The sequence below is a fragment of the Pantherophis guttatus genome, chromosome 2, assembly GCF_059756535.1.
Source record: "Pantherophis guttatus breed Tessera chromosome 2, ASM5975653v1, whole genome shotgun sequence".
NCBI classification, from domain to species: domain Eukaryota; kingdom Metazoa; phylum Chordata; class Lepidosauria; order Squamata; family Colubridae; genus Pantherophis; species Pantherophis guttatus.
The window spans coordinates 269179598-269202463 of NC_142064.1; the positions used below are offsets into that span (position 1 = coordinate 269179598).

Sequence of the window (22866 nt, forward strand, 5' to 3'; positions counted from 1 at the left end):
AAAGAACTAAAGAGAATGAGAGAGAGAGAGAGAGAGAGAGAGAAGGAAAACCGCTTCTTCCGGTTCCGGTTCCCGTGGGAAAGTGGCCTTTGAATTTTCCCACGCGGAGATTGCCCCGGTTGGAAAGGCTTTTCCACGCCTGGAAGGGAAGACAGGCACGTGGGAGGGGTTCCGGGTGCGGGAGAGGAGAGGCTTCTGCCTGGCGGTTGCATGGCAGGCAGATATTCCACTGGGGAAGCTCTTGGGACTGGAGAAGGGATGGGGGAGGCAACTATCTGTCAAATCAATTCAGCCAAATTTATTTAATTCATTTTATTCGATTTTAAATTTTGTATTTGTATGTGTTTTATTTCATGGCTGTTCACCGCCCTGAGTCCTTCGGGAGTAGGGCGGTATAGAAATTCAATAAAATAAATAAATAAATTCTGTGCCTTGGGTAAGGACGCCCTGTGCCACGGTTGGCTGAAACCATACTGAACCGAAGAGTCACGAAAGTGTTCACCCAATGTGCTGAGCCATCAACCATGGTTTAATCAAGCCTGGTTGAACCAAAACAAGCCACCTTATGGCTCAGCTCATTTGTGTGGACCCAACAATGTAAGCCAGAAATCCAGGGTTTTAAACCATGGTTTTATGGCTTGGGAATCCTAAACCATAAATCATGGTTTAATGGCTTACATTGTTGGGTTCACACAAACGAGCTTAGCCGTAAGGTGGCTTGTTTTGCTTTAGAGTTGAGCAGGCTGGCCCTGATGTCATGTGTCCGGAGACACCGCAAACTCCCAACCAGGGTGGATAAAAATCAATGATTTTTAAAAAAAAAAAAATCAAAAAAATCAGATTTTTTTTATTTAAATCGGATTTTTTTGATTTTTATCGAATTTATTTTAATAAAAACTTTTGGGGTAAAAATCTTATCGTAAGATAGTTTTCTATTTAAGATACATAAATCATTTAGTTTATTCAGCATGAAATGGAGCTTAGTTATGTAGCAGGAGGCTGTATATTCTGCAACACTGGGACTATCGGTGAGTCAACAGCGGGTCAAAGGAGTAGCAGAGATGACAGTTGCTCTTTAAAAATTATGATTTAAATCTAGTTGATTTAAATCAAGCCTTTTTACTAGTGATTTAAATCATGATTTAAATTGTGATTTAAATCAACTCGATTTAAATCAAATCCACCCTGCTCCCAACAGAAGCAGTAAAAGGGATGTAGTGTTGGAAAAATGATCCTTAACCAAAAAAAGAAAAAAAGGCATGACGGTGATAAAGACAACGGGTTAATTGTAAAAATAAAAGAACATTTAATAGCTTGAAGGACAGTAAGATATCACCTTGCTGAGGCTCATCCTCCCTAAAATATTATAAAGTAGCATTTCAGCTATTTTTTCTTTAAAAAGGTACTGTTATTAGTAGCATTCGCATTGGCTGTTCTGTTTACTTGGGTGTTTACCATAGTAAAATACCGCAAATAGACAACAAGCTAAATATGATAATGGTTGAAACTTAAAAATGTGTCTTTATTACTTGCAAGACAAGCTGTTTATTGAATTTAAAGTTTTAGAATTGTGCACCCGATATTGTCAGTGATTTGGTTGTATGTGATGCGTTCTTTAGGTTTATCTTAACTGTTTGTGTATGTGTGAATATGTGTGTATGTATGTGTATTCCACTTGGATGATGGATATATATATATATATAAATATATAGGGACACACAGATATATATAAATAGACACACACGCACACAGAAGCTGACTTGATGACTGCCAGTTACTCTCAGCTCTAGACTGAGAAATCAAAGTCAGATTGATAGAATGAGACATGAGAAGTAGGGAGAAATTAAATTACTAATCTCTTTGCACGGAGAAAATCAACAGATCTTAAAGTAAATGTAATTACAGTTCGATTCAGGAAGGGCCATCCTTTGATTGGGTGCTTCCTAGTTTGATAGAAGGTAGAATTGTTTATTGGCCAAGTGTGACTGGATTACACAAGTAATTTGTCTTCGGTGCATAAGCTCTCAGTGTACATAAAAGATATAAGTGATAAACCATATAGGTGGGCACGTATTTAAATGTTTTAAATCAATAAATCCATCTCCATGTGATTAGAGAGGATTCTAACATTTTCACATTCTTTTTTGTGTGTGTTTAAAATTTTTATTAGTTGATCAAAATATAATATAAATACAAAATGCAAAAGAAAATAATGGGGAAATAGGGGAGGAAAAGGGGAAGAGAAAAGTGTAGGTGAAAAAGAGTGAAAAAGAAAGAAAAAAGTGTTGACTTCCAACTCTTTTTGGTGCAGTAGAATAAGATAATAGCATGAAACCTCAACATTTTACTTTTATATGATAATATTAGCTAGCCACTTCTATAACAACAAACTTATATAATCAAACCCAAAATCAAACTTTCATATATATTTTTTTTCCTGTCTCAAGAACGAAGTCCAAAAGCCGTTTCCGTGTAGAAACAAAAGTAATTGTGTTCTTTTCTTTAATCAGAGCAATCAGCTCTGCCATCTCTGCGAACTCTGTCAATTTTTGCAGCCATTCGTCCATTGTGGGGTCGCCTCCTCTTCTTTAAGAGCGCTGCAGCTCCAGCCCTCTTGACATCTCGGAGGTGCGAAAATGGCCCATCTCCTGCCAGACCTTTGCAAAGAGGCCCCTTTGAGCAACAGCGGCCTCTGGGCCAGCGACAGAAGCATCAGGCAGAAAGTCAAGGAGGAGATCCAGGGGGAAGGGACGGCTGTCTTAGAAACCCAACGCCTGCACTTCAGGCAGTTTGGCTACCAGGAGGCCGAGGGGCCGCGAGAGGTGTGCAACCATCTCTGGAAGCTTTGCAACCTGTGGCTGAAACCCGAAAGGCACACCAAAGAACAGATTCTCGAACTGGTGGTCCTGGAGCAATTCCTGAACGTCTTGCCCCCACGAATCCAGAACTGGCTCCGAGATGTTGAGCCAGAGGATTGCACCCGAGCAGTGGCCTTGGCAGAAGATTTCCTGCTGAGGCAGCAAAAAGAGGAGACTCAGAAAGAGTCAGTGAGTATATTTAACCCCCGGTCATTTCATTGGGATGTGTGGTTTAAATCAGGGGTGAAATGCTCCCGTTTTGGACCGGATCACCCGATCTGGTAGCGATGGCGGCGGGTGGTTCGGAGAACCGGTAGCAAAAATCCCTGCGCCCCCCCACCATGCCCAGCTGAGCCACATAAATATCAGAGGCTTTTTTTTTTTACTTTTAAAAGCATTTTTTCGACAACCACTTCCGATGAAAAAATGCTTTTAAAAGTAAAAAAAAAAAAAAAGCCTCTGATGATCGTGCGGCTCTGCTGGGATCGTCAGAGGCTTTTCAAAGCATTTTTTCCTGCAACCTCTTGGTTGAAGAGGTGGTAAAAAAAATGCTTTGAAAAGTCTCTGACGATCCTAGCTGAGTTGCCTGATGGCAGAGAGGCTTTTCAAAGCATTTTTAAAAAAGCCTCTCTGTGATGATCCCAGCTGAGTTGCCTGATCAGCAGAGGCTTTTCAAAGTATTAGAAAAAAATGCTTTGAAAAGTTAAAAAAAAAAAAAGTTGGCCACGCCCACCCAGTCACATTACCCACCACCACCACCAAGCCGCGCCCACAGAACCGGTAGTAACAAATTTTACATTTCACCCCTGGTTTAGATCTGTGTTTCTCAAACTTGGCAACTCGCTAGCTGAGGAATTCTGGGAGTTGAAGTCCACATGTCTTAAAGTTGCCGAGTTTGAGAAATATTGGTTTAAATAGATATGCTGGGTGGGTAGATGGCCTAATTCTTGTCTCAAAAGGTGCTTTTTCAGGAGGCAACTGGACTGTCAGCGTTTCACCGCTGGCATAGAGGAGAGAGATAAGCCCTGAACTTTTGCCTGCTAAATCCCTTTGAAGCCCGGTCGTCATGGAAATGAGGAGGGGGGAGACATTCCTGTGAAATGACGAGACAAGAAGTCAGTGGAGTGACTTGGAAGATAGCCAATGAGAAGCAGATAATTGGGGATCGGAAAGGGAGGGATTGGGGGGCAAAAGGTCAGTCTTGTCCGCATCGAGTCATGATCCGGTTGCTGTGCTCAATTAAAGAGAAGATTTCCTTAAAGATTGGCAGTTTGGAAATTCATTTATTATGAGATAGCATCGAAGTCTTTCTTCTTCTTGTTTTTTGAAGACATTTTGCTTCTCATCCAAGAAGCTTCTTCAGCTCTGACAGGATAGTGGGGAATGGAAGGATTTATATTCCTTGCAGACAGTTGGTCATTTGCATCCTTATAGAAGGTGGTTGAAGCACTTGGAGGTTTCTCTGTGTCCTCAGGCTCACCTGAATGGTGCTCCTGGTTCCTGTAGTCTGCAATTTTTTCCTCTGGAAGTCCATTCCTACTCCCACACCATTCCAAGGGTGGTTGACCTGAATGACTGAGAATCTCTATAGACTTTTAGCCTAATTCTTGATTCTCTCTGTTGCAATATTTTTAGGATCAGACTCAATAATGATAATAAAGATTAGAGGTTTAAATATATCTCTCTTTAATCTTAACAGGCATTCTATATTCACTGAATATTCACAGATAGAAGCAAGGGAAATGGTGAGGGTGACTCCTTATATATACAAAGGGCGGAGTCAAGGATGGGAGTGGTGAATTATGAATACATTAAGAAACAAAGAATAAGTTAACCCCTGATATCCCATATATACATTATTTACAGATTAGGGAATAAGGCATTTACATCTGACAAATCCCCCTCTAAATGCCGGTTCGCTATACAACACCAATTACATTCAGATTCAGGACAATATAAGACATATAATTTTGAAGTTAAATATTTGTGCTGTTTAGAAGGTAAAGGCTTCGTTAATATGTCAGCTAATTGTTCAGAGGTATCACAATGCACTGCTTTGATAAATCCATCTTGAGACAATTGTCTCACATGTTTAAACTTTATATCTATATGCCTGGATCTTTGTCCTATGGCATCGGATCTGGATATTTCAATGGCTGCTTTATTATCTTCATGCATAACAAAAGGTAAAGCAGGTTTTTTCCAGACATCTGAAATCAAATCATTAAACCATACAAGGTTATTTGCAGCTTTGGATAAACAAACATATTCCGCTTCTGTGGTTGAAGTGGCTACCAGTTCTTGTTTACCAGTGTACCAGTAAACTGGACAGTTATTTAATAGAAAAATATAACCAGAAGTGCTCTTTCTGCATGATATATCTCCAGCCCAATCCGCATCTGCGTAACAAGTAAGTTTTGGCTCTTTGTCATTACTAGGTTCTAATACTAAACAAAAATCTAATGTACTTTTTAGATATCTTAGAATTCTTTTGACAGCTTCCCAATGATACATAGTTGGTTTACTAACATGTCTTGACAATAAATTGAGAGGTAATGCAATATCTGGTCTGGTCCAATTAGATATATAAAGAAGTGAACCTATGACTGATCTATAGAATGTATTATCTTTAAATTCAGGGGAAGACTCATCATTGTTTCTAAGGAAATCAGTTTGCATGGGAGTGTCACATGGTTTAGCATTGTTTAAATTGCATTTGTTTAGAAGTTCAATAATCTTATCTTTCTGAGTGAGTTTGAATCCCCTTCTAGTTTTGTTAATTTGTACACCAAGGTATTTGTTTACTTTACCTAGAGATTTCAACGAAAAATGTTCGTTTAGCTTATTTACAAAGATTTCTCTTCTCTCCTTGTTTTTTCCTATATATAAAATATCATCTACATAAATTAACACGAATTCAATGTGATCATCACTTTTTTTTACAAAGAAACAGTTATCAGCGGTGGTAGCGTTAAAATCCATGGTCTTAAGTACTTTTACCAAACAATCATACCATCTTTTGCCAGATTGTTTTAACCCATATAGACTTTTGTTCAATAGCCAGATTTCATTCTTATTAGTGTATTGACTGTGTGGTGCCCTTACATATATTTCCTTATCTAGTTTCGCGTGTAAGTACGCAGTCTGTATGTCATATTGGAATACATCAAGATTGAGTGCAGATGCCACTACTAGAGCTGTTTTAACACTCTCTGTTCTCACTGTGGGAGAGTATGTGTCAGTATAGTCCTCCGGATATTTTTGTGCATAACCTTGTGCAACTAATCTGGCTTTGTATAGAGTATTGCCTCCTTCTAGATTCTTAATTTTATAAATCCACCTAGTACCTATGATTGTTTTATCTTTAGGTGCGGTCGCAGGTGTGAATACATTTAATCCTTGCAAACTTTCCATCTCTTTTTTCATAGCTAGTTCCCATTTTTCCTTTTCTTCATAAGGGAGTTTTAATACTTCCTCATATGTATTAGGTGTTATTTGTTCACCATCCATATGCATTATATAATCTCTGTATTTACCTGGTATTTGATTTCTATTGTTTCTAATAGCTCTTTCAGGTTTGCTATGGTTGTCATGCAAATATCTTGCTTCCTTTTTTGTTAATGTGTCTGTCTTTATTTTGTGCTGACTATTTGTCCAAGTTTTGGTTTTGTTTGTATTTTTGTTGATATTTTGATTCTCTATTGTTCCTTCCTCACAAGATTTTGTATCTTTGTATTTATCTGGAAATATTTCATTAAGATGTAATTTAGACCAATTTGCTTGTTCATGGAACACAGCTGTTCTGGAGACTATAAATTTGTTATTATTATCAATGAATCTGTACCCTTTGGTGCCAGTTTCATATCCCATAAATCTTAATCTTCTGGATACGTTTTCTCCCTTTCTTCTCAACTGCTTAGGTATATGTACGTCTGCAGTGACTCCAAATATGTGCATGTGTGCTAATTTGGGTTTCCTATTATACATCACCTCATATGGTGTTTTATTCACAATACTGGACCAGGTTCTATTTTGAGTGTAATTTGAATAATGTAAGGCTTCTGACCAAAATTGTTTGCCTAAACCAGCATCCTCTAATGTGCATCTAATCATGGTTTGCAGTGTGGAATTCTTTCTCTCTGCAACCCCATTTTGGAATGCAGAAAATGGACTAGATGTGAAATGTAGCATTCCTCTATCCTTTAACCATTGGGAGAATTCTTTAGACATGAATTCACATCCCCTATCTGTCATAATTTGTTTTATTCTGATATTATGTTGTGTTTCTATGCGTTTGTAGAATTCCTTAAATTTCTGAAAGGTTTCATCCTTGTGTTTTAATGTGTAAACAAAACCATAGCGACTATAGTCATCTACTATTGTTAGGAAGTAACGCTTTCTATAAGTGATTGATGGAGTTAATGGACCAACTAAGTCCATATGTACTAAGTCAAAAATTTTGTTAGTCGATCTGTTGGATTTTTTTGGTCTGGGACTAGTTTTTAGTTTAGTGGATTTACATACTGAGCATTCCAAATAATTTTCACAATTTTTTATTTTGACACCTTCTGCGTGTTCAGTCATTTTTTGTACTACAGGAAAACTTGCATGTCCTAACTTCCTATGTAAGATGTGAGCACACTCATCATGAATTGGTTTACCTATTCTTGGTCTCTTCTCTTTGTGTGTATTTGTGTGATCATGAGATATTTCACATTCATCATTGTCACTGTTACTAACATTTTCATCATCTGCCTCAATACAATCCTCCATATTTGAGTCAATGTTATGTAACCATCTTTCTTTTGTTACTAGATAGGGTAGGCCTCCTTTAATCATCACAGTACCTACATTTGTTTTGTCCTTCTCTAAAGTTGCTTTCCCCTTTGAGAAAACTATATTGATATCAGAATCTCTACTTAGCTTTATGACACTTAGTATGTTATGAGGTATTTCAGGGATTAACAATACCCCCTCTATTTTTCCTAGACCAGGCAATGTTATGTTTCCTCTGCCTAATACTTGAACCTTTTCTTGATTAGCCACCTTTATTACAAACTTATCTTCTGTAAATGAAGATAGAATATTTTTGTTATTAGTGGTGTGATTGGTTGCCCCAGAATCGATAAGCCAATTATTGTTCTCATTTTGTTGTGTTTTAGTGCTGTCTTGTTTATTTATTTTTTTTTTTTTATTGCAAAAGTTTTACAATTACATTTTCACCCCTTTTTTCACCCCCCCACCTCCCTCCCCAAACTTCCCATCCTCCCTAACCCTCCCTAACCCTCCCCCCCCCAGACTTCCCTATTATGTACTCATAACTAATAACACTGATATATATACCTGAACCCATCCCTCCCCCTATATAATTTTCCCTCTTTGTCTCTTTATATTAAAATATTTCTAATACATTGTTTTCAAATAAAAGCTATTTGATACTTTCTAATTTGGTATTTGTTCTGAACATATTCTATCCACCTTTTCCATTCCCATTCATAAGTCTCTTGTGAACAATCTTTTAAATATGCTGAAATCTTCGCCATCTCTGCAAAACTGGCCATCTTCGAAGTCCATTCCTCGATAGTAGGCAAAGCTTCATTCTTCCAATATTTACCTATCAACAATCTTGCTGCTGTTATCATATACAATATTAATTTTGTTTCATCCCGTGTGAAACCCTTAACTATGCCCAATAAAAACAATTGTGGAGAAAATTGAATTTTTTTCTTCAAAACATTCTGCATGACCCACCATATTTTTATCCAAAAAGCCTTAACTTTCCTACAGGTCCACCAAACATGATAATACGTAGCATCCAAACATTCACATCTCCAACATTTTGGCTGAACATTAGGGTACATACATGACAACTTTTTAGGATCTAAATGCCATCTATAAAACATTTTATAAAAATTTTCCCTCAGATTCTGCGACTGTGTAAATTTAACATTCTGAACCCAAATTTTTTCCCATGTTTCCAACATCACTGGTTCTTCAAAATTTTGTGCCCACTTAATCATGCAATCTTTAACTAATTCCGTTTCTGAATCCCTTTCTAGCAAAACATTATAAAGCCTTTTAATATGCATTGGACCTTTCTCTCTTATATGTCTAACCAATTCTTCCTCATGCAACATAATACCAGTTTTTTGGTCCTCTTTCCATCTCAATTGTAATTGATTATATTGTAACCAGGTTAAATTAATCCCTTCGTCCAACAGTGTCTGCAATGTCTTCAGCTGCCATCTGCCCGCATCTGTAAAAAGAACCTCTTTGTATAAAAACCCCCCGAGTGACATTATATTTGTATTCCACAAGGTATGACCAAGATCCAGCCATAGCGGTATTTTATAATCCCATTTGAGTCGGTGCTTCTTCCAAACTCTCATCAAAGAGTCTCTAAGTATATGACTTTTAAATACTTTATCAACTTTGTCATCATAAAATAGGTAAGCATGCCATCCAAATTCAAGATCAAAACTTTCTGCATTCAATATTCCAGCCTTTTTACCCTCAAACCAATCGCTTGTTAAAGTTAAAGTTGCTGCATCATAATATAACTGTAGGTTTGGAAGTTTAAGGCCTCCTCTTTCTGGAACATCTTGCATAATTTTCAATTTCACTCTCGGCTTTTTCTCGTTCCAGACGAACTTATTAAGTCCAGTTTGCCAAACTTTCAGTTGTTTATCACTTTTAAGCACCGGAATCATTTGAAACAAAAACAGAAATCTTGGCAAAATGTTCATCTTAACTGCTGCTATTCTTCCAAGTAAAGACAGTTGCAGCTTTTTCCAAGTCTCCATGTCTTTCTGAACCTCTCGCCACAACACCTCATAGTTATTTTGAAACAATTTCATGTTTGATTCTGCAACCTGAACTCCAAGATATTTTACCTTAGGTACAATTTCAAAACCTGCCCTCCTTTCAAGCTCATGTTTACGATCTTGTGTCATATTTTTGACTATCATTTTAGTCTTTTTTGAATTCAGTCTAAAACCTGAAACTCTACCATAGTCTTGTATAATGTCATTCATCAGGATTGTTGATTCCATTGGTTGTGATAGGGTAACCACCAGATCATCTGCAAATGCCTTTATTCTATAATCCTCTTGCCTTATCATTATGCCTTTCAAAATTTTTGAGTCCCGTATTGTGTTTAGCAAGACTTCCAATGTTAAAATAAATAAAAGTGGGGACAACGGACATCCCTGTCTTGTTCCTTTTTCAATTTTAAACTCTGTCGTCAAACTTCCATTAATAATAATCTGTGCTTTTTGCTCTTGATAAATTGCTGAAATCGCCTGTGTAAATTGGTCCCCAAAGCCCATCTTTTTTAAAGTCTTTAGTAGAAAATTCCAATCCACTCTATCAAAGGCCTTCTCCGCATCCAAAAAAACCAGCACTGCAGAAATCTGTTTATTCTTATCAAGATATTCCAATAAATCTATTACTTGCCTTACATTGTCCTTCATGTATCTGCCCTCAATAAATCCCGCTTGGTCCTCATGAATCACCTTTTGGATTACTGGCATCAACCTGTTGGCTAATACCTTCGCATAAATTTTATAGTCTGTGTTCAAAAGAGATATTGGTCTGTAGTTCTCTGGTTTTTTAGGACCAACTTGTTCCTTTGGTATCAAAGATATATAAGCAGTTGTCCAGGATGGGGGTATTTTACCCCCTTGTTGAATATTGCAAAATAAATCTCTAAGTTGTCCCACCATTTCAGCTTGTAGAGTTTTGTAATACACTGCAGTCAAACCATCCGTGCCAGGAGCTTTAGCTGTTTTTAACTGTTTAATTGCTACTATTATCTCCTCCTCTGTTATAAGATAATTCATTCTTTCCTTTTGTTGATCAGTAATTTTTGTAACTCTCTTATCCTTTAAATATTTTTCTATAAGTCCATTCTGCACCTCTTCTTTGGCATATAGTTTAGTATAATAATCCACAAAAGCTTCTTTAATTAATTTTTGTTGAAAAATTTCTTTCCCTCCAATATCAATACTGTCAATAGTCCGCATACTTTGTTTTTTCCTCAATGTGTAGGCCAACCATCTGCCCGGTTTATTAGCATTGCAAAATGTATTATGCTTCGCATATTGTAAGCTTGTTGCAACTTGTTCCGCCATAAGCATTTGGAATTGGTCTTTCAAAAGTTTTATAGCACTTCGTATTCTTTCATCTGTTGGGTTTTTAATAAGTAACTGTTCTTTATTCTTTATTTCCATTTCCAACTCAGATCTTTTCTTTTGTCGGAACAGTCTATGTTTAGAGTTCATATAGATGAGTACCCCTCTCATATAAGCTTTACTTGCATCCCAAACAATTTCAATTGGGGTACCTTTATTCAAATTTATTTCAAAAAATTCTTTCAAATGCTTTTTAAGTTCTATTATATTTTTTTCATATCTAAACAAGTTCTCATTTAATCTCCAAGAACGTCTCTCAACCTTATCCATCTCGATTTCTATCCATACAGGACTATGATCAGTCAAAGTTCTTGGAAAAATCTTTGTTCTTTTTGTCTTAACAAGTAGATCATTTGACAACAAGATAAAATCAATCCTAGAAAAGGATCTATGTCTATCAGAAAAAAAAGTGTAATCCAATTCATTTGGATTATGTATTCTCCAAACATCTTTTAGTTCCATATCTTCTTTCATATCAAAAAAGGTCTGTGGTAATCTAATTCTAGACTTTGCCAAGCTCTTTTTATCTAATTTAGAATCAATTACTCCATTCCAATCTCCCATAATTAAAATAGATCTGTAGTCCCATTGCAATATTTTAGTATGTAACATCTTGTAAAAATAATCCTGTTGTTGGTTGGGAGCATAAATTCCAATCAAAAGAATTTGCCCATTTGCTGTAAACAATTCAATTGCTACAAATCTACCATCTTGATCTACTTCTATAACTTTTGCTGTTAATTTTTTATTTACATAAATAACCACACCATTCTTTTTCTGCGAAGTTGAAGATATATAATGTACTCCTAATTTTGAGTTTATCAAATATTTTTGATCTTGAGTTGTAATATGCGTTTCTTGTAAACATATTATATCATTATTAAATTGTTTCAAATATGTAAATAATTTTTTTCTTTTCTGTGCTGAATTCAACCCATTGACATTCCAAGATAAACACTTAAAGGTCATTAGCCTCTTTCTGGAGCGCAGAGCAATATGCTTGAAGTTCATCCGAGAGCTTCGATCTTGCTCCTCCCATAGCGCCAATCTCTTGTGCAGTGCTCTTAACTGCCTTCTTATCTTGTCTTTCCTGTTGTAGTTGTTGCTTTTGTTTAAGTAGCTTGGATTGAGCTCTAGTTATACGTTGATCTTTAACTTCAGTCAACTGAATCAAATCCAAAATTGGAGAAGAATCCAGCAATGGCTCACTCAGAATACCTCCTTCTGCACCTTGCACGTTTTCTAGTTCCTGCTTAGACTGTTCTTTCAATTGCCTCTCTTCACTCTCCTTAATCTCCAAAACTGTAGATGTACGTGGAGATGGTGTTCTTTCCTTAAGAATAGTACTGTAAAAATGTTGCGCCTTCTCCACGGTATTCAACCGATATCCTTCTCCCTTATATCTGAAAATTACCCCAGCTGGTGCATCCCACCGGAAGGGTATCTGTAAATTTCTCAATTCCTTAACAAGAAAGTCAAATTCTTTTCTAGCTTTCAGCATTTTAGGAGGTAATTCTTTAAAAATTACAAGCCGTGAGCCCCCCACTTGTATAGAAGTGTGAAAAGATTTTTGCAGGATATCATTTCTAATTTCTCTCTCAGTAAAATATATGACCACATCTCTGGGTAATTGTCTTTGCCTGGCCACCCAAGAGTTCACTCTGTAAATTTTATCTATTTTATGAAATACCAAATCAGGATTAACTTGTAAAATCTTAGCCAGGGCTTCAGAGCAAACTTGTTTCAAGTCCTGTCTTTCCTCCTCTCGAATTCCCCGAAGCCGTATGGCAAATTCCATCGCCCGGAATTGTATCATAACAATCTCATCTTCAATTCTCTGCATTTTATTGTCAACTTCATCAATTTTATAGTCATTATCTTTCATCCTAACATTAACTTCTGATTTAAATTCTTCAACTTTAAAATCAACTTTCCCAATAAAATCTGCCAGGCCAGACGCCACTTCTGATATTTTTTTGGTCACCATAATTTGATTCTGTTTCACCATGTCTTTAACTTCATTAATTTCCTGCAAAAATTCCTGATGTGATTTTTGAAGTTTATCATCTATCTCCTGATGTGATTTTTGAAGTTTATCATCTATCTCCTGTTGTGATTCTTGAAATTTATCATCCAAAGTTTTAGAAATAAATTCTTTTAAATCTGCCACATCAAATTCTTTTTTCTGAGTTTGTAACTGTTGAGCAGGGGGAAGTTGCGTTTGATGTTTATGTGTGGGGGATCCCCCCCCTGATGCTTTCCCTTCCTGCTTCTTTGAAGCCATCGTGCCACGTAAGCTAGTTTTTTTGAAGAGGGAAGTTCTTTTTCCTTTCCCTCTTCCACAGAAACTTCTAAAGAAGTCCCCCAGATTTAATCAGGTGGAACTAGAGTAAAGCAAAGTCAAATTTTAGCAAAAGAAATTTCTTCTTTAGATAGAGCAACTTTGTAGCAAAACAGGGAGGCTTCACAAATCCACTTTCACTAGCTCGTTAACTCAAACGCTGGACGCCATTTTTTTTCAAATCACTTTCACCCGCTCACTTTCTCTTTTAATTTAAAAAGTCAACAAAGCGCCAATACTTGCAGTTTTCAAGTTTCTGGATTCAAGTTGATATTTCCGCTGTTTGTTAAAATTGATTCCTCTCACTTTAAAAGTTTGCTGCTGCCGGCTTGTTCTGCTGAAAGCAGAATCGTCCCACGCCGCCCGGAGTCTCCGCAGGTTGGGAGGGAGCCACACCTGTTTTCACCCCCAGAAAGAATTCCCTGGGGGGGTTACAGGGGCTCAACCTGTGCCCTGCTGTCTCTGCTCCTGCAATCTTCAAGATTTCGGAGTTTTCGAGCCGCACCTCGTTCGCGGGGCGGCTCTACAGGCGGCGGGGCTGGCGGTCTTTAAAAAGTCACCGCCGTCGCCGAAGCTCGCAAACCGGAAGTCTCCCTGTCTTGTTTATTTAGTCCATTCAGTGAACCAGATTTTCTCTCTTTTGAATTTTCTCTACCCCCTCTACTTTCTCTGTAATTTGGTGGGCTTCTATATTTATATCTATCTGTGGAAGACTGTCTATAATTGTATCTGCTTCTATATTCTGGCCTATGTCTCTCCTTTGATATTTTGGGACAGTCTCTTCTATTGTGTTCCCTGGACCCACAATTGTGGCATTTAAAAGTTTCATTGTATTTTTCTTGGAAAGCTACCTTCCTAAAAGATTTGTGTTCTGTGTGATTGCTAGAACGATTTTTTCTTGAATTATCTTCAGCTATCAATTTGTTAGATAGACTCTCTATGGATAAATATCCTAGATTGATGGTGTCTAAGTGTGACATAAAACTATCCCATGATGAATCAAGTGAATTGATAATAACACTTTTCATTGTTTGATCTGAAATCACTTCCCCCCTCAGATGCAGCTCAGCTCTTATTTTGTTTAGAGATATCAAATGCTCACTTATGGAAACCCCTGGTTTTACTCTAGAAGAAAAGAAATCCTTAGACATTCTCGTAGTGGTAGCTACACTGTCGCTGTGGAATAGATTAAACATGCATTGAATTATTTCTGAGACAGTTAGGTTTGGTTTGATACTATGATACATTGCAGGAGATACGCTAGATATTATTAAGAAGAATGCTCTATGATGTAAACAATCTATTTTTAAAGTCCAAGGTCTTCTTGGAGGACTAGTGATAAAGAATAGTAAATTTTCTTTCATAAAGACAACCTGGAGCTGTTGATACCACTCTTGCAAATTAATGCCATCAACTCTAAGTTTTGGGAAGTCACTGGGTAAGTTTCCCACATTATTTTGTCCATTACTTACAACCTGAGGTAGTCCGTGATCTCGCAAGTGCAGGAAATTGCAAAACGGCATAGGGATGCTCGCAACGAGTCTGCGCGGTTCTCTGGCCAGTTCAAGTCTTTCCGGACCGTCTACGTGGTTTCGCACATGCGCGTTGCTCATTTCTTCTTTGGCATCGTCGTGGAAGGTTCTTTCCATTTCAGCTCGTTCGCTCTGCTCCTCTTCAGACGAGTCGGTCTCTGGCTCGGTTTTAGGAGTTCTGATGGCGGTGGCTGTTCTTCTCTTTCTCCTGTGTGCGTTGATATTTGATCCGGTCTGCGGCGTGGGGCGGAATCGGCATGGCTCTCTGGGCTCGGGCGTCGTCGCTCTCGAAGTCAGGATGGGAGCGTGTAGGTCTTGAGGTATCGACTTGTTCTTTTGCTTCTTCGTTGGCGCTTTGGAGATTTTTAATTTTGGCCCAAATGCAGCAAAAAGCGTCTTCATTGCTGATTTTATTTGGGATTTGGTAAAATCGTCTTCGCTATCTGATTCGGGTTCTTCTGGAGATTTCGAATCTTCCTTTTCACTTTCGTTGTCTGATAACGTTTTTCGCGCCAGAAATTTTGAACTGGGCATTTTGATTGGCTCTGCTTCGCTCCCTTTGGAGGCTTGTTGAAACCAAGATGGCTGCCATTCAAAATTTCGCGCGGCATCACATCTTTTCTTTTTCATAACGACTTTCTCTGTAGTCATATCACTCACAGTTTTTTGGTCTTTGGGTTTCTCTTTGACGATGTTTTTCTCTCTCGCTGCTCCGCTGTTTTTCAGCATTTCTTGGAGATTCGCGATGAGACTTTCATCATTCTTCTGGCTTTTTAATATCTTTAATATTTCTGACCTGAGTTCGTTATTTTCTATTTCGATTTCCTCCTGGTCATTATTTTCATTTATTAGTTCTTCTTCTTCTGTGGTGTACTCTTCAGATTCTCTCGAAATCGCGTTTGTGGATTCGTTGATTATTTCTTGTTCAGTTTCTATTTCTTTGCTGTAGGCCCTGGTGTTGGGCCTATCTTTCTTAGACATTTTTAATTATTTATTGAGTCAATTAACCATCCTCTGCTACCAGTTTGTTGCAATATTTTTAGGATCAGACTCAATAATGATAATAAAGATTAGAGGTTTAAATATATCTCTCTTTAATCTTAACAGGCATTCTATATTCACTGAATATTTACAGATAGAAGCAAGGGAAATGGTGAGGGTGACTCCTTATATATACAAAGGGCGGAGTCAAGGATGGGAGTGGTGAATTATGAATACATTAAGAAACAAAGAATAAGTTAACCCCTGATATCCCATATATACATTATTTACAGATTAGGGAATAAGGCATTTACATCTGACACTCTCTTCCTGTTATTATTTTCAATTGCTTGGAGATTTTCTCCTTCCAAGAAGCCTTGGCCAGGCCTCTCAAAGCTAAAATACAGAATAAATTGCATCTCTTAAGATTGGTTTGCTTCTAAAATCTATTCGTTAATTTTGATTTTTTTTTTTTTTTTTGCTGCTTGCTTTATGATACCTGGACTTCCACCACAGAGGCTGAGACCCCTTAAAGAAGAGATGATCTGTTTACAGGTGGCTGAGGAAGCATCGTCTGATTCCTGGCCGAAGGTCATTTTAGGTGAAATCAAACAGGAGGAGGAAGAGGAGGATGGCGCATCTCTGGGTAAGGGGGCTCCCTTCTGTAGCCATGGATTCCTGTGTTATCTTGATTGTGGCTTGTTTTGCTTGTTCGTTAGCAGGTTTGCGAGCCTGGACAATAATATTGTATTCAGTAGACAAATCATAGCTTAGAACAGGGGTCTCGAAACTTGGCAACTTTAAGATTTGTGGACTTCAACTCCCAGAATTCTTCAGCCAGACAGCCTTTGCCTATCTTTGTCAGAAGATCGCAAAAGGTGATCACACAACCCCAAGACACTACAACCATCATAAAGGAGCCAAGGTGGCGCAGTGGTTAGGGTGCACTACTGCAGCTACTTCAGATGACTGCTAGTTCAGCAGATCAGTGGATCAAATCTCACCGTTGACTCAAGGTTGACTCAGTCTTCCATCCTTCCGAGGTGGGTAAAATGAGGACCCAGATAGTTAGGGGGCAATATGCTTTTTAGTATACCGTCTTTGGTGTAAGCCGCCCAGAGTCCTTGGAGAGTGGGCGGCATAGAAATATGAATAAAATAAATAATAAATAAATAAATATGAGTCAGTTGCCAAGCATCTGAATTTAGATCACTTGACCGAGAGCAGTGATGGCTAACCTTTTTGCCATCGCGTGCCAAAAGCAGGGGGAGCATGGGGTAGGGGGTTGCGCATGCGAGTGCCCACACCCATAATTTGATGTCCCTCCACACCTCCCTGCATGTGCACACGACCTCCCCACGCTTTTGGCACACAATAGCAAAAAGGTTACTGGTGGGCCCAGGAGGCCCGCTTTCACCCTCCCCAGGCTCCAGTGGTTTTCTTGGAGCCTGAGGAGGGTGAAAACAGCCTCCCCCATCCCGGAGGCCCTCCGGAGGCTGGAAACAGCCCATTTCCTGATTTCCGGTGGGCCCGGAAGGCCCAAAAATCAGCTGGCTGGCGCACGCATGTGTGCTGGAGCTGAGCTAGGGCAATGCTCACGTGCCCACAGATATGGCTCCACATGCCACCTGCGGCACGTGTGCCATAGGTTCGCCATCACGGCCATAGGGGACGCCGCAACGGTTATAAGTATGAAAAATGATCATAAATCACCTTTTTCTGTGCTATTGTAACTTCAGTTACTAAACAAAGTTTTTAAAGTCAAGAACTGCTTGTACTCTGGTTACATTCTTGCCCTAGACTCAAGCCCCTCTTATCCTTGGTAGCAGCCCTTCCTTCTATCCCTCAGTGTCATTCCCTTTGTCCCCTACATTGGATTTGATTTTTGGATTTGATCCTTAACTCCATTTGTTGGGAAAGTTATCTTTTACTAAAAGGTCAAGTGAAGCACAGTAGAGCAAAGCCAGAACTGAAAATCGCGCGCCAAAATTCCCAAGGGTAACTTTCCCTCCCTTAGTTGCTTCCCATTGCTTGCTCCCTCAATGTCCAATCAAATTCAAAGAAGATGTTTCGGGACGGTTGGCATGCAGCTGCATTCTGTTCCCAGCCGTCTGACCTTGAAGCCGTGTCTCTGGCAGATACAATGAACTGTTTGTTATCACCGAATCCTCCCCACCTCCCATCTTCTCCCTGGCGTTCATGGCAGACCGGCACTAAGCGAAGCATGAGGTGTCGGTTCTGACAGTTTAGATCAGAGAATGACCCAGATATCTTGTCTCCTCCCTGACAGGCGACGTACAGGCGTCTGAGGAGGCCTCGGAGAATTCTTCAGAACCAGGATCACAGCGGATTCCCTGCGGAAGAGCTGATCAACATAAATCCTGTACAGCAGGACCAGGGGAGGCCTCTGAAAGCCAGTCAGGAGGCTGCATGGAAAAGAAACACGACGGCCTTATTTGCGCCGCACCAAATTTCCAACAGGCCAGAGGAGTCGGAGTTGGAGTCCAGCCCAGGATCCAAGATGAGCGGTTGAAAAAGTGCCTGGAATGTGGGAAGGGCTTCGTTTGGCAATCCGAACTGATCGAGCACCAGCGGTCGCACACGGGCGAGAGGCCTTACTCCTGCTCGTACTGCGGGAAGAGCTTCAGCCGCAAATCCTACATTATAAAGCACGAACGGATCCACACGGGGGAGAAGCCCTACATGTGCGCCCACTGCGGCAAGGGCTTCATTTCTAAATCGGACCTCATCAAGCACGAACGGACCCACACGGGCGAGAAACCGTACATCTGCGCCGACTGCGGACGCAGCTTCAGCAGGAAGCAGTTCCTGGTGACCCATCGGAGGACGCACACGGGGGAGAAGCCGTACAAATGCGCCGAGTGCGGCAAGAGCTTCAGCCAGCGGACGTGTCTGGTCATCCACGAGAGAGCCCACACCGGCGAGAAGCCGTTTCAGTGCCTGGTGTGCGGGAAGAGCTTTGGGAGAAGGGATATTCTCGTGACGCACCAGAAACTCCATGCCCGAGAAAAGGCTTTGCAGTGCGTTGAGTGGCTGTGAAATGGCAACTTCACTGAGTACAGGACGCGAGGGGCTCCCGTCTGCAACGTGTTTGAGCAGGGATTAAAAGTGGAGAATGGAGGGTGTGCATGTATGTAAGTGTAGGAGATAGATACATGGGTTGTGATTCAAGAAATAGGAGCTGTGTAAAAATTGTAGTTCAGAGGCGGAAAAAGATAGAATGAATATCATGTGATATTCATTCCCTGATTAAATCAAGATCCCATGAAGTGTTAAAGCCAATTTATAATGCCTTGGTAAGGCCACACTTGGAATACTGCAGCCAGTCGTAGTCGCCATGAGGTAAAAAAGATGTGGAGACTCTAGAAAGAGTGCAGAGAAGAGCAACAAAGATGATGAGGGGACTGGAGGCTAAAACATACAAAGAACAGTTGCTGGAATTGGGTATGTCTAGTTTAATGAAAAGAAGGACTAGGAGTGACATGGTAGCAGTCTTCCGATATCTCAGGACAGGGGTGAAATCCAGCAGGTTCTAACAGATTCTGGAGTTTGGTAGCGGAAATTTTGAGCTGTTCAGAGAACCAGCAGCGGAAATTTTGAGTAGTTTGGAGAACCAGCAAACACCACCTCTGGCTGGCCCCAGAGTGGGGTGGGAATGGAGATTTTGCAATATCCTTCCCCCAGGAGTGTGGTGGGAATGGGGATTTTGCAGTATCCTTCCTCTGCCAGCTCACCAAGCCACGCCCACAGAACCGGTAGTAAAAAAAATTTGGGTTTCACCACTGTCTCAGGGGCTGCCACAAAGAAGAGGGAGTCAAATTATTCTCCAAAGCCCCTGAAGGCAGAACAAGAAGCAATGGATGGAAACTAATCAAGGAGGGAAGCTACCTAGAACTTTCCTGACAGAACAATTAATCTGTGGAACGACTTGCTTCCAGAAGTTGTGAATGCTCCAACACTGGAAGGTTGTAAGAAGAAATTGGATAACCATTTTTCCGAAGTGGTGTAGGGCAGTGGTCCCCAACCTTTTTATCGCCGCGGCCCGCTGAGCGCGCGCAGGGGTGGGGGCACGGCCCAGGAGCTTTTGCGCACGGCCCATTGCGCACGGCCCAGGAGCCTTTGCGCTGCAGCGTTCATGTCCCCCGGCCGCTGCGCGGCCCGGTGCCAGGTACTCCACGGCCCGGCACCGGTCCGCGGACCGGGGGTTGGGGACCACTGGTGTAGGGTTTCCTGCCGAAGCAGGGGGTTGGACTAGAAGACCTCCAAGTTCCCTTCCAACTCTGTTATTCTATTCTGAACGATGGCCCCTTTAGAACCCGCAGACTTCAATTCCCAGAATTCTTGACCTAACAACTTATTATTTCATGTACAATATTTTGATTTAACAGATGAACAGAGTTGGGAGGGACCTTGTAGGTCATCTAGTCCAACCCCCTGCTCAAACTGGACACCCTACACCCATCTCTGACAAATGGCAGTCCTATCTCTTCTTGAAAGCCTCCAGTGATGAAGCTCCCACAACTTCCGAAGGCAACTTTTGTTCCACTGGTTGATTGTTCTCACTGTCAGGAAATTTCTCCTTAGTTCCAAGTTGCTTCTCTCCTTGATTAGTTTCCATCCATTGCTCCTTGTCCTGCCCTCAGGGGCTTTGGAGAATAGCTTGACTCCCTCTTCTTTGTGGCAGCCCCTGAGATATTGGAACACTTTGCTTAACGACTTCATGATTTACTTCACAAGTGCAATGATTTGCTTAACAACCGTGGCAGAAATGGTAAAAAAAATCAGGTGTGACTCAATAAGTCCCTTGCTTAACAACGGAAATTCTTAAGAGTCACCAAAGGACTGTAACAGCAATTAGACAGAGCTATTCTTCTCTTTCCAAAACAGGGATGAGAAACTGATCTAAGTATGAATAACTTGCCCCCAGAGGAAAATTAGGGTCGTTTTTACTTTGTATTAAGATGGTAGGCTCCAATGTTTATGTCACTGTGTTTTTGTATTTACCAGATGAGCTCTTATTTTTGAACTTTCAGACTTACCGTAGCTTGCCAAGTTCTTATCAGTAAGCTAACTGCGCATGTCTACATTCCTTCACTTTCCTCTAAATCTTTCTTTGTTCTCCGGCCAAGAGAGGTGGCCGGGAAAGCTTTGCCAAGATGTAATTAATTAGATTAGTAAGATGTTTTATTTTCTTTATAACAAATAAATGAGTTTTTCTTAGAAAATATATCTTCGGGTTTATTTTCTTCAAGGGAAAAGCCTCGATCCACTTCTCTAAATCAAGGTGCAATTGCCCAAAAGCAGAATGGGATTAACTGCCACCCTGACAGTTTATAATCCTTTTTTGATTTCCAGCACTCCAAATAACTATGTGCCTTGTGGGAAATTAAAATGACACACCCCTTCACAGATATAAAAAAGACATTGAGATTCTAGTAAGAGTGCAGAGAAAAGCAACAAAGATGATTGGAGGATAAAACATACAAAGAATGGCTGGAGGTTTGTAAGAAGAGATTAGACAACCATTCGTCTGAAATGGTGCAGGGCAGTGATGGCTAATCTTTTTGCCATCGTGTGCCAAAAGCTGGGGGAGTGCGGGGTGGTCGTGCACATGCATGTGCCCACACCCATAACTATGTGCCCTGCCCTCCCCCAGGCATGTGCACGCACCTCTCCCATGCTCCCATCATTTTTGGCATGTGATGGCCCAGTGGGCCCCGGTAGGCCTGTTTTTAGCCCTCCCCGGGCTCCAGAGGCTTCCTAGGAGCCTGGGGAGGGCAAAAACAGCCTTCCCCACACACCCCCGGAGGCCAGAAACAGCCCATTTGCCAACTTCCGGTGGGCCCAGAAGGCTCAAAAATCAGCTGGCCAGCAAGCGCCTGCATGGTGGAGCTGAGCTAGGGCAATGCTCGCGTGCCCACCAGTATGGCTCTGCGTGCCACCTGTGGCACACGTGCCATAGGTTCACCATCACAGGTGTAGGGTTTCCTGCTTGAGCAGGGGGCTGGACAAGAAGACCTCCAAGATCCCTTCCAACTCTGTTATTCTGTTATTTTTTATTTATTTTATTTTATTGGATTTATATACCGCCCTACTCCCAAAGGACTCAGGGCGGTGAACAGCCACAGAATAAACACATAAATACAAAAATTTAAAAATAGAATAAAAACGAATTAAATAATTTGGCTGAGACAAATTTAAAATACCCAATAATTTAAAAAACAAATTAAAATTTACATTTAAAAGGGGAGAAGGTTTAGGCCAGGCCAGCTTGATGAAATAAGAAAGTCTAGAGCGCGCGACGGAAGGTGCGCAGATCCGGGATCCTCCGTATCTCCGGGGGGAGCTCGTTCCAGATGGTAGGTGCCCCCACAGAGAAGGCTCTCCCCCTAGGGGCCACCAGTCGACATTGTTTGGCCGACGGCACCCGGAGGAGCCCCTCTCTATGGGAGCGTACTGGCTGGTGGGAGGCTATTGGTGGTAGCAGGCGGTCCCGTAGATAACCAGGTCCTAAGCCATGGAGCGCTCTAGAGGTGATAACCAAAACCTTGAAGCGCACCTGGAAGACCACCGGGAGCCAGTGCAGCTCGCGCAGGAGAGGTGTTACATGGGAACTCCATGTCGCTCCCATAACCACCCGCGCGGCCGCACTCTGCGCCAGTTGGAGCCTCCAAGTACACCTCAAGGGGAGCCCCATGTAGAGAGCGTTAAATGCAATGCAGTAAGACGATAAAAACAATGGGGCCAATGGGCACCATTGGGACTTAAGCATCTAGCAGGAGCACTAATGAACCTGTTACACACAGCCCTGTCCCAGAAGACAAATGAGCCTCCATTTCAGCATCTTATTAATCCAGCAGGACTGAGCTGAAAGTCATCCCTGCGATTAAGTATGTTGCTTGCTGTTCCTTTGCTCTACGGCAGGTCATTCTCCTCCTCCT

General features: G+C 40.7%; 1 protein-coding gene across 1 annotated transcript; it reads left to right on the forward strand.

Annotated features, from left to right (window-relative positions):
- Positions 1-57: 57 nt before the first annotated feature.
- On the forward strand, positions 58-21152 carry LOC148115857 (zinc finger protein 396-like). Its single transcript, XM_087884401.1, has 3 exons — positions 58-3047; positions 16421-16550; positions 18195-21152. Exons 1-3 carry the CDS (start codon positions 2637-2639, stop codon positions 18962-18964), a joined length of 1311 nt encoding a protein of 436 aa, XP_087740527.1. The 5' UTR covers positions 58-2636; the 3' UTR covers positions 18965-21152.
- Positions 21153-22866: the final 1714 nt, after the last annotated feature.